Below are 12,687 nucleotides of genomic sequence, written 5' to 3' on the forward strand. Positions count from 1 at the left end.
GGAAAACCATCTGTAAGTACTACTCGAATATAAGATGTTATTCCCTATATGATGTTAGGCTGGGTAGGTTGGAAAAAGTTGGAGGGTATGGCTTTGTCTTCACTGTGAGGCATTTATGAAGTAGGAGTGAATGTAGACAAAAGAACCAGAAATGGAAAGTGATAAAGCTGGAACCCCAGAAGAACCGAAAATGAGGCCAGATAAACAAGCAGAAACACATGAAGGTGATACTAATGGTAAGAGGGAGGGAAGAGTGTTGCCTTAAGGGACCTATGTTCTTAGGGCGTAGGCAGTAGTATAGGACTAAGCTGAGAAAATTGTAATTTTAAAAAACCTACACAAAGGTGTGGGCTGCGAACCAAAGCATTGCAGGTTCAATTCCCAGCCAGGGCACATGCCTGGATTGCAGGCCACGGCCCCCAGCAACCACACATTGATGTTTCTCTCTCTCTTTCTCCCTCCCTTCCCTCTCTAAAAATAAATAAATAAAATCTTTAAAAAAACACTACATAAAGGATACATGTGATTACATGATGCTTGGCCTTTTGTTGAATGTGATTATTTAAATTATTCACATTCATTCATAAGACTACATTTGTGAGCTCTAAGAATGACACAAGTCTTCTGTGAAATATATGATCAGAGATTTTTTTGTTTCTTCTTTTGCATTTTACTTTATTTGCTTTTTTGTTCAGAGAGTCCACTATCACAGGCTCTGTCCAGCCATGTGATTCTCCTGGTCCCAGAGTTCTTGGATCCAGCCCTCACCCAGGAAAAGGCCTTTGCCCATGATGTCAGCAACAAACAACACACACCTGCGGAGGAGTCCAAAGTTCCACAGCCAGAGGACACGTTCCTCCCTGAGCAGGGTAGTGACATCTCCAGTTCCTCAGCAAACGTCATGCAACCCAAGGAAGGTGATACCCCCAATACCTCAACAAAAATCATCCCACCAAAGCAGGGTGACACACGCAGTTCCCCAGGAAAAAACATCTTGCCTAAAGAAGATAACACCTTTAATTCCTCAGAAAACAACATCTTCCATAAAAAGGGTAACACTGCTAATTCCTCAGAAAAAAACATCCAATCCAAGCAGGATGACATCTCCAATTCCCCAACCAAAACCATCCCACCCAAGCAGGGTGACATCCTCAGGTCCCCAGGAAAAACCATCTTGTCTAAAGAAGGTAAAACCCCTAATGTCTCAGAAAAAAATATTCCATCCAAGCAAGTTGACACTCCCACATCCTCGGCAAAAAACATCCTGCCCAAGCAGGCTGACACCTCCAAGTCCTCAGCAAAAGCCATCCTGTCCGAGCAGGTTGACACCCCCAGTTCCTCAGAAAGCAACGTCCTGCTCAAGCAGGATGACACACCCATTTCCTCAGCCAAAACCATCCAGCCAAAGCAAGACAAAACCCCCAATCTCTCGGCAAAAACCATTTCACCTAAACAGGGTGATAGCCCTAAATCTTCAGAAGAAACTGTCCAGCCAAAGCAGGGCAATACCCCCAAGCTCTCAGCAAAATTCATTTCACCCAAGGAGGGTGACATCTCCAACTCAGAAAAAAACATTTCACCCGAGCAGGATTACACCTCCAAATCTCCAGAAAACATCCAGCCAAAGCAGGGCAATACCCCCAAGCTCTCAGCAAAATTCATTTCACCCAAGGAGGGTGACATCTCCAACTCAGAAAAAAACATTTCACCCGAGCAGGATTACACCTCCAAATCTCCAGAAGAAAACATCCAGCCAAAGCAGGGCAATACCCCCAAGCTCTCAGCAAAATTCATTTCACCCAAGGAGGGTGACATCTCCAACTCAGAAAAAAACATTTCACCCGAGCAGGATTACACCTCCAAATCTCCAGAAGAAAACATCCAGCCAAAGCAGGGCAATACCCCCAAGCTCTCAGCAAAATTCATTTCACCCAAGGAGGGTGACATCTCCAACTCAGAAAAAAACATTTCACCCGAGCAAGATTACACCTCCAAATCTCCAGAAGAAAACATCCAGCCAAAGCAGGGCAATACCCCCAAGCTCTCAGCAAAATTCATTTCATCCAAAGAGGGTGACATCTCTGACTCCTCAGAAAAAAACATTTCACCAAGGCCGGGTGACACCCCCAAACCTCCAGAAGAAACCATCCAGCCCAAGGAGGGTGAAACCACCAAGTCCTCAGAAGAAACCATTCAGCCTGTAGAAGGTGACATCCCAGCAGAAGAAACACCGGAGCTCTTGGAGATCAACATGGTGAAAATGATCCTGAACAAAGAGGATTTTGAGTTGGCACTCAAGGAGGCTGGAGAGAAGCTAGTGGCTGTGGACTTCTCAGCCATGTGGTGTAGACCCTGCAGGACCATCAAGCCCCTTTTCCATTCCCTGTCTGTGAAGCATGAGGATGTAGTGTTCCTGGAAGTGGATATTGATGAGTGTGAGGAGGTGGTGAAAGACTGTGAGATCATTAGCATTCCAACCTTTCAGTTTTACAAAAAAGAAGAAAAGGTGGGTGAATTTTGTGGCGCCCTTGAGGAAAAACTCAAAACGATCATTGAAGAATTAAAGTAGTGCATTCTGAAAGCATTGCAAAGAGTCAGCTGTTTATAACTTGTGATTTTTTGTTTATAAAAAAGAGGTATAACAAAATTGCATGTCCAAATGGTACTTACTTATAAATTGTAGATGTTAACTGTGCCCATTTCAAAAAGAAGTCAAAGCACTCAAGTATATTGACCATATTTTTCTTGGTGGAAAAGTATGATATTAGAATTTCCTTTGGTGGAGATTGGATTCCAGCTGTCCCCTATTTTTTTATCTTGATTTTTTTTCCTCACCCTTGAAAACTGAAAATTCAGCTCAATTTTTGTCAGCAGAGATGTTGGAAATTTAGACAGTTCTCTAGAAGTACATGGTTTAAAAATGGAAAGTTCTCATGTTCACATATATTTTGGGTTTCTGATATTTTTATAAATAAAGAATCTGAAAGATTCACATATCATATCTAACCTTATGTGGGGAGTGCTATGGAGGATTCAGGAAGTCCCATGGGCCTGCCAACCTGATTCATTGGTGGCAACCCTGAAATCAAGGCTACGGTTCCAGATTTCAAGTCTAGGTCCCTTTTTCCTAATAAATGCTCACAAAATCTGAGACAGAGCTCAAAAACTCTTGATTTTCTCAGGTTAAGAGCTTTATTATTGAGGTTTAAGTCACTGTGCTCCTTGGCACCATTATGACATCAGTTCCCTGGTGGCAAAGTTCCTATTTTGTCTCCTTGGTAACTAGGTTCCTGACATCTGTTCCCAGATGTCTCGGAGCCCAAGGCCCTGGTCTGGTCTATAGATGGTGGCTTGGTCTGTCCAGTGAATGCCTAAAACTGCAGATAGTAATGAACCCTCTGTATACTGTGTTTTTTCTATACATACATACCTTTTCACATAAAGGCTTCTTTTTAGCATACTGATTGCCAGTATCATTACTCATGTGCTTTGGGGCTGTTATCAAGTGAAATAAAGTTTACTTGAACACAAGCACTGTGATAGCATGATAGTCAATCTGATAACCAAGTCCCAATCTGATAACCAATCTGATAACTCAGTGACAAATGCACAGGGACCATATAAAGTATAGAAGTGCTGGACAAAGGATGATTCATGTCCTGGGCAGGTTGGAGTCAGATGGCACATGATTTCATCAAGCTACTTAAAACAATTAAAGCTTAATGAATTAAGGTCTTGCAATTTAAAGTTTGTGAATTGTTTACTTCTTCAATATTCCATTTAATATTTTCAGACCACAGTTGACTAGGGGTAACTGAAACCATGGAAAGCAAAATTATTGTAAAGGGAAGGCTACTAGGGTTTTTGGGTTTAAGTGTATATATATATATATATATATATATATATATATATGCATATACTCAATGTATACAATCTGATGATTTTGGACATGTGCTCATACCCATAATATCATTATCATAATCAAGGTAATTAACATACTCATCACCTTTACAAATTTCCCTGTGTGTCCTTTTCCTTTCTGTGTGTGGTAAGAATCCTCAATATGAGATCTAACCTCTTAACAAGTTTTTAAGTGTACAATACTGTATTTTTTAACTGTAGGCACTATGTTGTACAGCAAATCTCTAGAGCTTATTCATCTTGTATAACCATAACTTTATACCCATGAAAAAACAACTCCTTATTTTCCCCTTTTCCTTGTCAACCACCATTCTATCTTCTGCTGGTTCAGAATGTTTTAAAGAATTTGAACTAGTTGCCAACATTTCAAAAATCAGGATTACCTTTAATATGTTGCATTTTAGGTTTTCTTGAAAAATTGTAAAATATGGTAACCCAAGTTTGCATTACCTCAATTAGTCTAATCTTAAGGGCTGAGTGACAGCTGCCTCCATTAGAGTGGCATGCATTCTCCATGAGGAACCTGGCTGGCTTCTTCAATTATCCAGCTGAGTTGCCAGCCCTGTCTTCAGTTAACTGCAGGAGTGGGACTGCTCCAGCAACGTGTCCAACATGTGTCTTTCCTGACTGTCCTTACTATCTTGGTCATAGACCTTATTTGAGCCATTAAAAACAGCCATCTAACAGCAGCAAACAAAACATCATACATACTTGGCCTTTTTTTCAAAAAGATTTGGAATGATTAATGATAAAGATAATCATCTAATAAGAGAAAATTAAAAACATGAAAATAAATAATAAGTCAACACTGAGGGCTCATATCATTGCTCCAATTAAGTGACAAGTTTTGTTCTGAGCTTTTTAGCAATGAGAAGGTGGAGGAAGAAAAAGGAAACAAAGTTAACACCATAAAGGAGCAAACATTGAAAAAGGAAATCAAAGCTTTCCTGTAACTAGGCTCCTGAATGGAGTTTTTTATCTGAGACCTTAAGTTTGAGACATTGAACAATGGATAGCATTCTTGACAATATTTTTTATAATATATTTGGAAGAAATTTTTATAGGGCTATTCCTGGTAATAATCATTCGTAGAAGCCAAAGCTATGATCATAAAGCACTTTCCCATTAGAGGATTCTAGATTCAGTATGTCTGTCGTTTTTGTATTTTCATATGCATATGTACTTTTACTAATGATTCAGACAGCTATTGTTTGTTTTGCTTTGTAAAGAAACCTTCCTTTGACTTTTTCAATTTTCCTATTTTCCATAAGGAACAAGCCTAGTTTTGATATAAAACTATCTGCTTAGACATTTAGGCCCAGATTTCAATAAATTAATCCAAACCTTCTGCTCTCAGAGCCCCATGTGGACAACTTAGTGAGCCACACAACACTTTAGATTGTGTAATTTTAAGGACTAGGGACCCTGAAATCTAACATGAATAAACTACACCATTTTTTTTTCTGGGACTGTAGTATTGAAGACATTTCTATTATAGGTTTTTCTTTATATTGAAGTTACTAAGTGATGACACGCACAATGGCCTAAAAAATCCTTTAAAATAATTGTAATGGATTTTTCAGGTGATATTATACTATCCCTGATACAAATCGAGGGAGGAAGACAAAGCACAACTTTGCAAAGGGAATTCTGTTGGGTCAGGAAAACGTGGAGCAAACAGTGTGGTTCTCTGATGATCTATCTATTTTGATCTAAGGAGAGATAAACTACCAGAGAATTAATTCATGTCCTTTAAACTGCACACCATAAGCAACATTTCTCTTGATTTGGGGGATAATAGTCAAATGGTAGCCAGGTCAAATTACATTTAGTCTCTGGCAGAAGGCTTGAATATAAACATTCTATTTTGCCAATTAAGACAAATCATGCACTTAAATAAACCAAGCAATTGTTTTGACCTCTAATATGTAACATGAAGATGAAATAAGCATTTCTAGTGAGAAGAAAGATTCCAAATAATCAACTTGGCTGTGAATGATGATAATCTAACTAAAACCTTAATAAAAGTCAATGGAAAACCTTGTATCTATTGATAAGAAAGCTCAACAAAGTGACAGTATTCAGAATAATAGCCAAAAAGTCAATAGTTTCCTTTTGATTCAGTGGCAAATAATTGGGAATCATTATGGGAAAAGGTCTCATTCACAACAGTGGCAAAAAATAAAATATCTAACAACATTCCTAAGAAGAATGGTGAGGACTATTAAAACTAAATGTAAAATTCTGAGAAGTATACAAAAAGAAGCTATGAACAAAGTGAGAAACAGTTCAAATTTCCCATTAGAGAAAAAACTTGAAAGATATTGATTCTTTTCACTTCATTTAGCAGACATAATATAATCACAAACCCACATCTCAATGAGATTATTGAAAGAACTTTACTAAATACTTAAAAATTTATTGAAAATCATTCCCAAGAGTAGATAAGAAAAAGTGTTAATTGAAAGGTAATTAAGAGCCATCTTCCAGTCAAGATGCCAGCATAGGTAAACACAGTTTGCCTCCTCACACAATCACATCAAAATTACTAAAATAGAGAACAACCATTACTCAGAACCAGTAGAAATCAAGTTGAATTGAAGTCTGATAACTGTGAAATTAAAGAAACCACATCCATCCAAATTGGAAGGAGTGGTAAAGAGGTAGAATGTGCTAGTCCTACATCTACATTATTACTGGAAAAAAATTCAGAAGGAATATCTTAAGAATGAGGAGTCCCTAGCCCCACACCAGACCTTCTCCCAGGGTTCCAGTGCCAGGAGAAAAATCACCATAAATTCTGGCTGCAAAACCAGCAGAAATTGAGTCGGTAGAAGAAACTTCTGGAGTCCCAAGCAGCTGGCCTTAAAGAAACCACACACGGACTTACTCAGACTCACTCTCTCTGAGCTCCAGCACTGGTGTAGCAGTTTGAAAGGTACCAGTGGCATACAAGGAGGAACTGAAGTGTGTGGCATAAAGTTTAGAGTTGGGGGACGGCTTTCTCCCAGACAGAATGTCGGAGAGATGCTGCTGTCCCTTTTCTGAAACTGCCCCAACAGAGCCAAAGATCTGTCAGGTAGATGCCATACCTGAGACTCCATCAACCTAGCTAACACTGTTTGCCCAAACCTGAAGATCCCATGACACTCTTCCTGCCCAACTTATGGCTTCAGCCAAGCTGAAAACTGTGACTTTTCCATATGAATGACTGATCTTGGCTTATGCTTCACAACTTCCAAAATCCTATCAAACATGCAACAGCTGGCCTCAGTAAGCTCTCATACCTCTTAAGTGGCCCCAAGCCCAGCACTAACAGCAGCCAGCCTAGATTCACAGCTCAGCTTTACCTGGAAATCTCCAAGCGCAGTACAAGTAGCATCCATCTCAGAATGCTTTATAGTTCAGGCAGGGTGTCCCAGGACAGAACACTGATGGGGGCTGACCTTGGCTTGCACCACTCAGGAAACCCCAGGCCATAGGCACCCAGTGGGCAGCTACAGACCACAAGCAATACCACCTGGCTCCTGCATAGGTGACCCTCCACAGAGGGCAGAGGTTGATGATCTGAGCCAATCTTTACAGCTGACTGGCCTGGGTAAATTTCTCCCATTGATTTTCCAAAAGCAATCAAGGCTCAACTATAAGAGGAGGGTATACTCAACCTACATGAAGGGTACACCTTGAGTAGCCAGCTTGGGTGATAGAGGAGGCTGTGCCACTGGATCCTAGAGGATGTCTACTGCATTATACTATGCTACCAAGACAGGGAGCATAGCAGCTCTACCTAATATGTAGAAACAAACACAGGGAGGCTGCCAAAGTAAGGAGACAAAGAAACAAGGCCCATATGAAAGAACAGATCAAAACTTCAGAAAAAGAACTAAACAAAGTGGAAATAAGCAACCTATCAGATGCTGAGTTGAAACCCTGGTTACAAGGATGCTCAAATAAGTTAGTGTGGACCTCACCAGCATAAAAAAGACCCAGTCAGAGGTGAAGCATACACTAATTGAAATAAAGAACAAAGGATCCAAGATGGTGGAGGAGCACGTGAAAGCTACATCAACCTCCTCCCAGGACCAACTGGAATTACAACTACATTGTAGAGAAGTCATCCTGAATAACTGACTGAACACTAGCTGAAGAGAAGCCTTATAACCATGGGCAGACAGAAGAAAACACTTCAGCACAACATGACTGGTAGGGAGTTCAGAGGAGAGGCAAGAGGGCTGGCGGGGCTCCCACTGTGGTTGGGGGAGTTCCCCCTGAGAAGTGTGGGGTCTAAACCCCAAGCTGGGCTCCCCAGTGTATAGCACTGGAACCAGAAAGGAACTCAGATAACAACCAACTGTGAAAAGCATCAGGGGTTCTGTAGGCCAGGGAGAGACAGCTGGAGAAGCAGAGAGACTTTTAAAGGGCCAAAGCACAAAATTTCATTTGTAGCCACTTACCCTGGGTGCTGGCAAAAGGAGGGCAGAGTGGACTAGAGATGCTTGAGGAAAGTCTGGGGTTGGTGGCTCTGGGGATAGAACTGAAGGAAAAAAACACCAGGATCCATGTGCTGAGTCATTCCCCAAAATATAGGAGCCATCTCTCTCAGGCAGAGCACTTCTCTTGGAATGTCATCAGCCTGAGGGGAAGTAATAGCCCCAACCATAGGAATTATTTGGCCCGACCCTGTGGTGTTCAAGACTGATTGCTCGTTACAGATATATTAGATTTACAACTGATCACTTTAATAGCTGATTAGTTTAAAATATAAGGCAGAAAATACAAAGCAGCAGCCAAAATGGGAAGAAAAATAGACCCTGGACTTCCAGCCAAGATGGAGGTGTAGGTAGACACACTGTGCCTCCTCACACAACCAGAAGCAGGACAACAACAAATTTAAAAATAAAAAAAACAACCAGAACTGACAGAAAATAAAACTGTATGGAAGTCCAACAAGCAAGGAATTAAAGAAGAAACATTCATCCAGACTGGTAGAAGAGGCAGAGATGGGCAGCTGGGTGGAGAGGACTTGCAACAAGGCAGCTGGCTGGAGGACTGGGTGGTCCCACATTTGTGTGCAGATAAACTGGGAGGGACAACTGGGGAGCAAGACAGACTGCACAACCCAGAGATCCAGTGCAGAGAAATAAAGCCTCAAAACTCTGAGTGAAAACACCTGTGGGGGCTGAGGTGGCAGTGGGAGAAACTCCCAACCTCACAGGAGAGTTCATTGAAGAGACCCAAAGGGTCCTAGCATGTACGTAAACCCACTCACCTGGGAATCAACTCTAGAATAGCCCAATTTGATTGTGGGTAGTGCCAGGAGTGACTGAAAACCAACAGAGAGCAGAGCAAGCAGCACTGTTACCTCTCGGACCCCTCCCCCACATGCAGCATCACAATGCAGCAAAGTGGGTTGCCCCGACTTGGTGAATACCTACGGCTCCACCCCTTACCATGTAACAGGTGTACTAAGAGAAAAATAATGTCCCAAATGAAAGAACAGATCAAAACCCCAGAAAAATACAACTAAGCGAGAAAGAGATAGCCAACCTATCAGATGCAGAGTTCAAAACATGGGCAATCAGGATGCTCACAGGACTGACTGAGCTCAGTTGCGAAATGAAGGAACAAATGAAGGCTACCCAAAGTGAAATAAGGCAAAATATACAGGAAACCAACAGTGATAGGAAGGAAACTGGGACTCGAATCAACAGTTTGGACCAGAAGGTAGAAAGAAATATTCAACCAGAACAGAATGATGAAACAAGAATTCAAAAAAATGAGGAAAGGCTTAGGAACCTCCGGGAAAACTTTAAGTGTTCTAACATCCAAATCATAGGCATGACAGAAAGAGAAGAGGAACAACAAGAAATTGAAAACTTATTTGAAAACATAATGAAGGAGAACTTCCCCAATCTGGCAGAGGAAATAGATTTCCAGGTAGTCCTGGAAGCTCAGAGAGTCCCAAAAAGTTGACCCAAGGAAGCACACACCAAGGCACATCATAATTACATTACCCAAGATTAAAGAGAAGGAGACGATCTTAAAAGCAGCAAGAGAAAAGGAGAGAGTTACCCACAAAGGAGTTCCCATAAGACTATCAGCTGATTTCTCAAATGAAACCTTACAGGCAAGAAGGGGCTGGAAAGAAGTACTCAAAGTCATGAAAGGCAAGGACCTGCATCCAAGATTACTCTATCCAGCAAAGCTTTCATTTAGAATGGAAGGGCAGATAAAGTGCTTCCCAGATGAGGTAAGGTTAAAGGAGTTCATCATCACCTAGCCCTTATTGTATGAAATGTTAAAGGGACTTACCTAAGAAAAAGAATATAAAAAATATGAACAGTAAAATGACAGCAAACTCACAATTATTAACAACTGAACCTTAACAAAAAAAAAAACCAACTAAGCAAACAACTAGAACAGGAGTAGAATCACAGAAAGGAGATCACATGGAGGGTTATAAGTGGGGGAGTGGAAGGAGGAAAATGGGCAAAAAGGTACAGGGAATAAGGAGCATAAATGGTAGGTACAAAATAGACAGGGGGAGGTTAAGAATAGTATTTGAAATGTAGAAGCCAAAGAACTTATATGTATGACCCATGGACTTGAACTAAAGGGGGGGAATGAGGGTGGGAGGGGCTGTGCAGGGTGGAGGGGAATAAAGGGGGGGAAATGGGACAACTGTAATAGCATAATCAATAAAATATATTTTTTAAAAAAGAAATACACCCCAAATGAAAGAACAAGAGAATTCTCCAGAGGAACTAGATGAAGTGAAAGCAGGTGATTTATTAGATAGTTTAGAGTAATGATTATAAGGATACTCAACAGCATGAAAAAATACATAGAAACCATTAAAAAAAGACCATTTAGAAATAAGGAATGCAATATCTGAGATAAATAATACACTGGAAGAAATAAACAGTAAGTTAGATGAAGCAGAGGATTGAATCAGTGTTTTGGAAGACAGTAGAATAAACAACTAGACAGAGCAGCAAAAAGAAAAAATAATTTAAAAATATGAGGAAAGCTTACGAAACATCTAGGACATGAAGTGTAAAAATATCTGCATGATGGGAATACCAGAAGAAGGAGTGAGCAAGGGATTGAAAACCTATTTGAAGAAATAGTAACTAAAACTTCTCTGATCTTGTGAAGAAAAAAGACATACAAGTCCAGGAAACTCAGAGTCTCAAACAAGTTGGACCCAAAGAGGCCCACACCAAGACACATCATAATTAAAGTGACAACGCTTAAAGATAAGGAGAGAATCCTAACAGCCACAAGAGAAAAGGAGGTAGTTATCTACCAGGGAGCACCAATGAGACGGTCATCTGATTTCTCATCAGAAACACTTCAGACCACAAGGGAGTGGCATGAAATATTCAAGGTGATGAAAAGCAAGGACCTGCAACCAAGGCTACTTTACCCAGCAAGGTGATCATTTAAAATCAAAGGAGAAATAAGAAGTTTCAAAGATGAGAAAAAGCTAAAGAATCTTGTTAACATCAAACCAATACTGCAACAAATGTTAAAGGCCTTGCTTTAAGAAGCAGAAAAAAAAAAGAGAGAAAGGGGGAAAAATCCCAGAGGAAAACAGTCTAACAATAAAATGGCACTACATAGATATCTATCAATAATAAATTTAAATGTATATGACTTAAATATTCCAACAAAAAGAGAGAGGGTAGCTGAATGGATAAGCAAAGAAGACCCATATATAGTCTGCTTCCAAGATACCCATCTCAGATCAAACAATACACACAGACTAAAAGTAAAGAGATGGAAAAAGATATTTTATACAAATGGAAAAGAAAAAAAGATGGGGTAGCAGTACTTATATCCAACAAAATAGACTTTAAAACCAAGGCAATAGTAAGAGGCAAAGAAGGACACTACATAATGATAAAGCAATTTAACAAGAGCATATAACCTTAGCAAACGTTTACATATCAAACATAGGAGCACCTAAATATGTGAAGCAAACTTGAGGGACATAAAGGGAGAGATTGTCAGAAATACATTCACAGTTGGGTATTTTAATACCCTATTGACTTCAATGGATAGATATTCCAGGCAGAAAATCAACAAGGAGACAGTGGCCTTAAATGACACACCAGATCAAATGGATTTATTTGATTTCTTCAGAGTATTTCACCCCAATGCAGTAGAATGTAGATATGTTTCAAGTGCACATGGAACATTTTCTAGGATAGATTATATGCTAGGACACAAAACAAGTCTCAATAAACTTAAGAATATTGAAATCATATCAAGCATCTTCTTGGACCACAATGCTATGAAACTAGAAATCAAATCACAAGAAGAACATGAAAAACATACGAAGACATGGCAGCTAGATAGCCTGTTATTAAACAATGAATGGGTCAAAAATGAGAACAAGGAAGAAATCAAAGATACCTTGAAACAAATGAAAAGGTGGACACAACAATCCAAAGTCTGTGGGACACTGGGAAAACAATCGTAAGAGGGAAATTCATAGCATTACAGGACTATCTCAAAAAGCAAGAAAAAGCTCAAATAATCTAACTTCACACTTAAAGGAACTTGGAAAAAAGGACAACAAAAAAGCCCAATGTGAGTAGAAGGAAGGAAATAATTAAGATCACAGTAGAAATAAATGAAAGAGTCTAAAAAGAGATACAAAAGACCAAAAATATAAAAGCTGTTTCTTTGAAAACATATACAAGACTGATATACTTTTTAAAATATATTTTATTGATTATGCTATTACAGTTGTCCCAT

General features: G+C 39.8%; 1 protein-coding gene across 1 annotated transcript; it reads left to right on the forward strand.

Annotated features, from left to right (window-relative positions):
- The first annotated feature begins 610 nt into the window (after positions 1–610).
- Positions 611–3,516, forward strand: TXNDC2 (thioredoxin domain containing 2). The gene is made up of 2 exons (XM_036009443.1): positions 611–1,531; positions 1,616–3,516. Exons 1-2 carry the CDS (start codon positions 611–613, stop codon positions 2,567–2,569), a joined length of 1,875 nt encoding a protein of 624 aa, XP_035865336.1. The 3' UTR covers positions 2,570–3,516.
- Positions 3,517–12,687: the final 9,171 nt, after the last annotated feature.

This window comes from Phyllostomus discolor, chromosome 9 (genome assembly GCF_004126475.2).
Source record: "Phyllostomus discolor isolate MPI-MPIP mPhyDis1 chromosome 9, mPhyDis1.pri.v3, whole genome shotgun sequence".
In the NCBI taxonomy this organism is placed as follows: domain Eukaryota; kingdom Metazoa; phylum Chordata; class Mammalia; order Chiroptera; family Phyllostomidae; genus Phyllostomus; species Phyllostomus discolor.

What these genes read in the sequence shown, in the direction of transcription:
- TXNDC2 (XM_036009443.1), top strand. Translation starts at nt 611, where the DNA reads ATGACACAAGTCTTCTGTGAAATATATGATCAGAGATTTTTTTGTTTC. An exon ending in CCAAGCTCTCAGCAAAATTC is followed by an intron (nt 1,532 to 1,615) that starts ATTTCACCCAAG and finishes TCTCCAGAAAAC; the next exon opens with ATCCAGCCAAAGCAGGGCAA.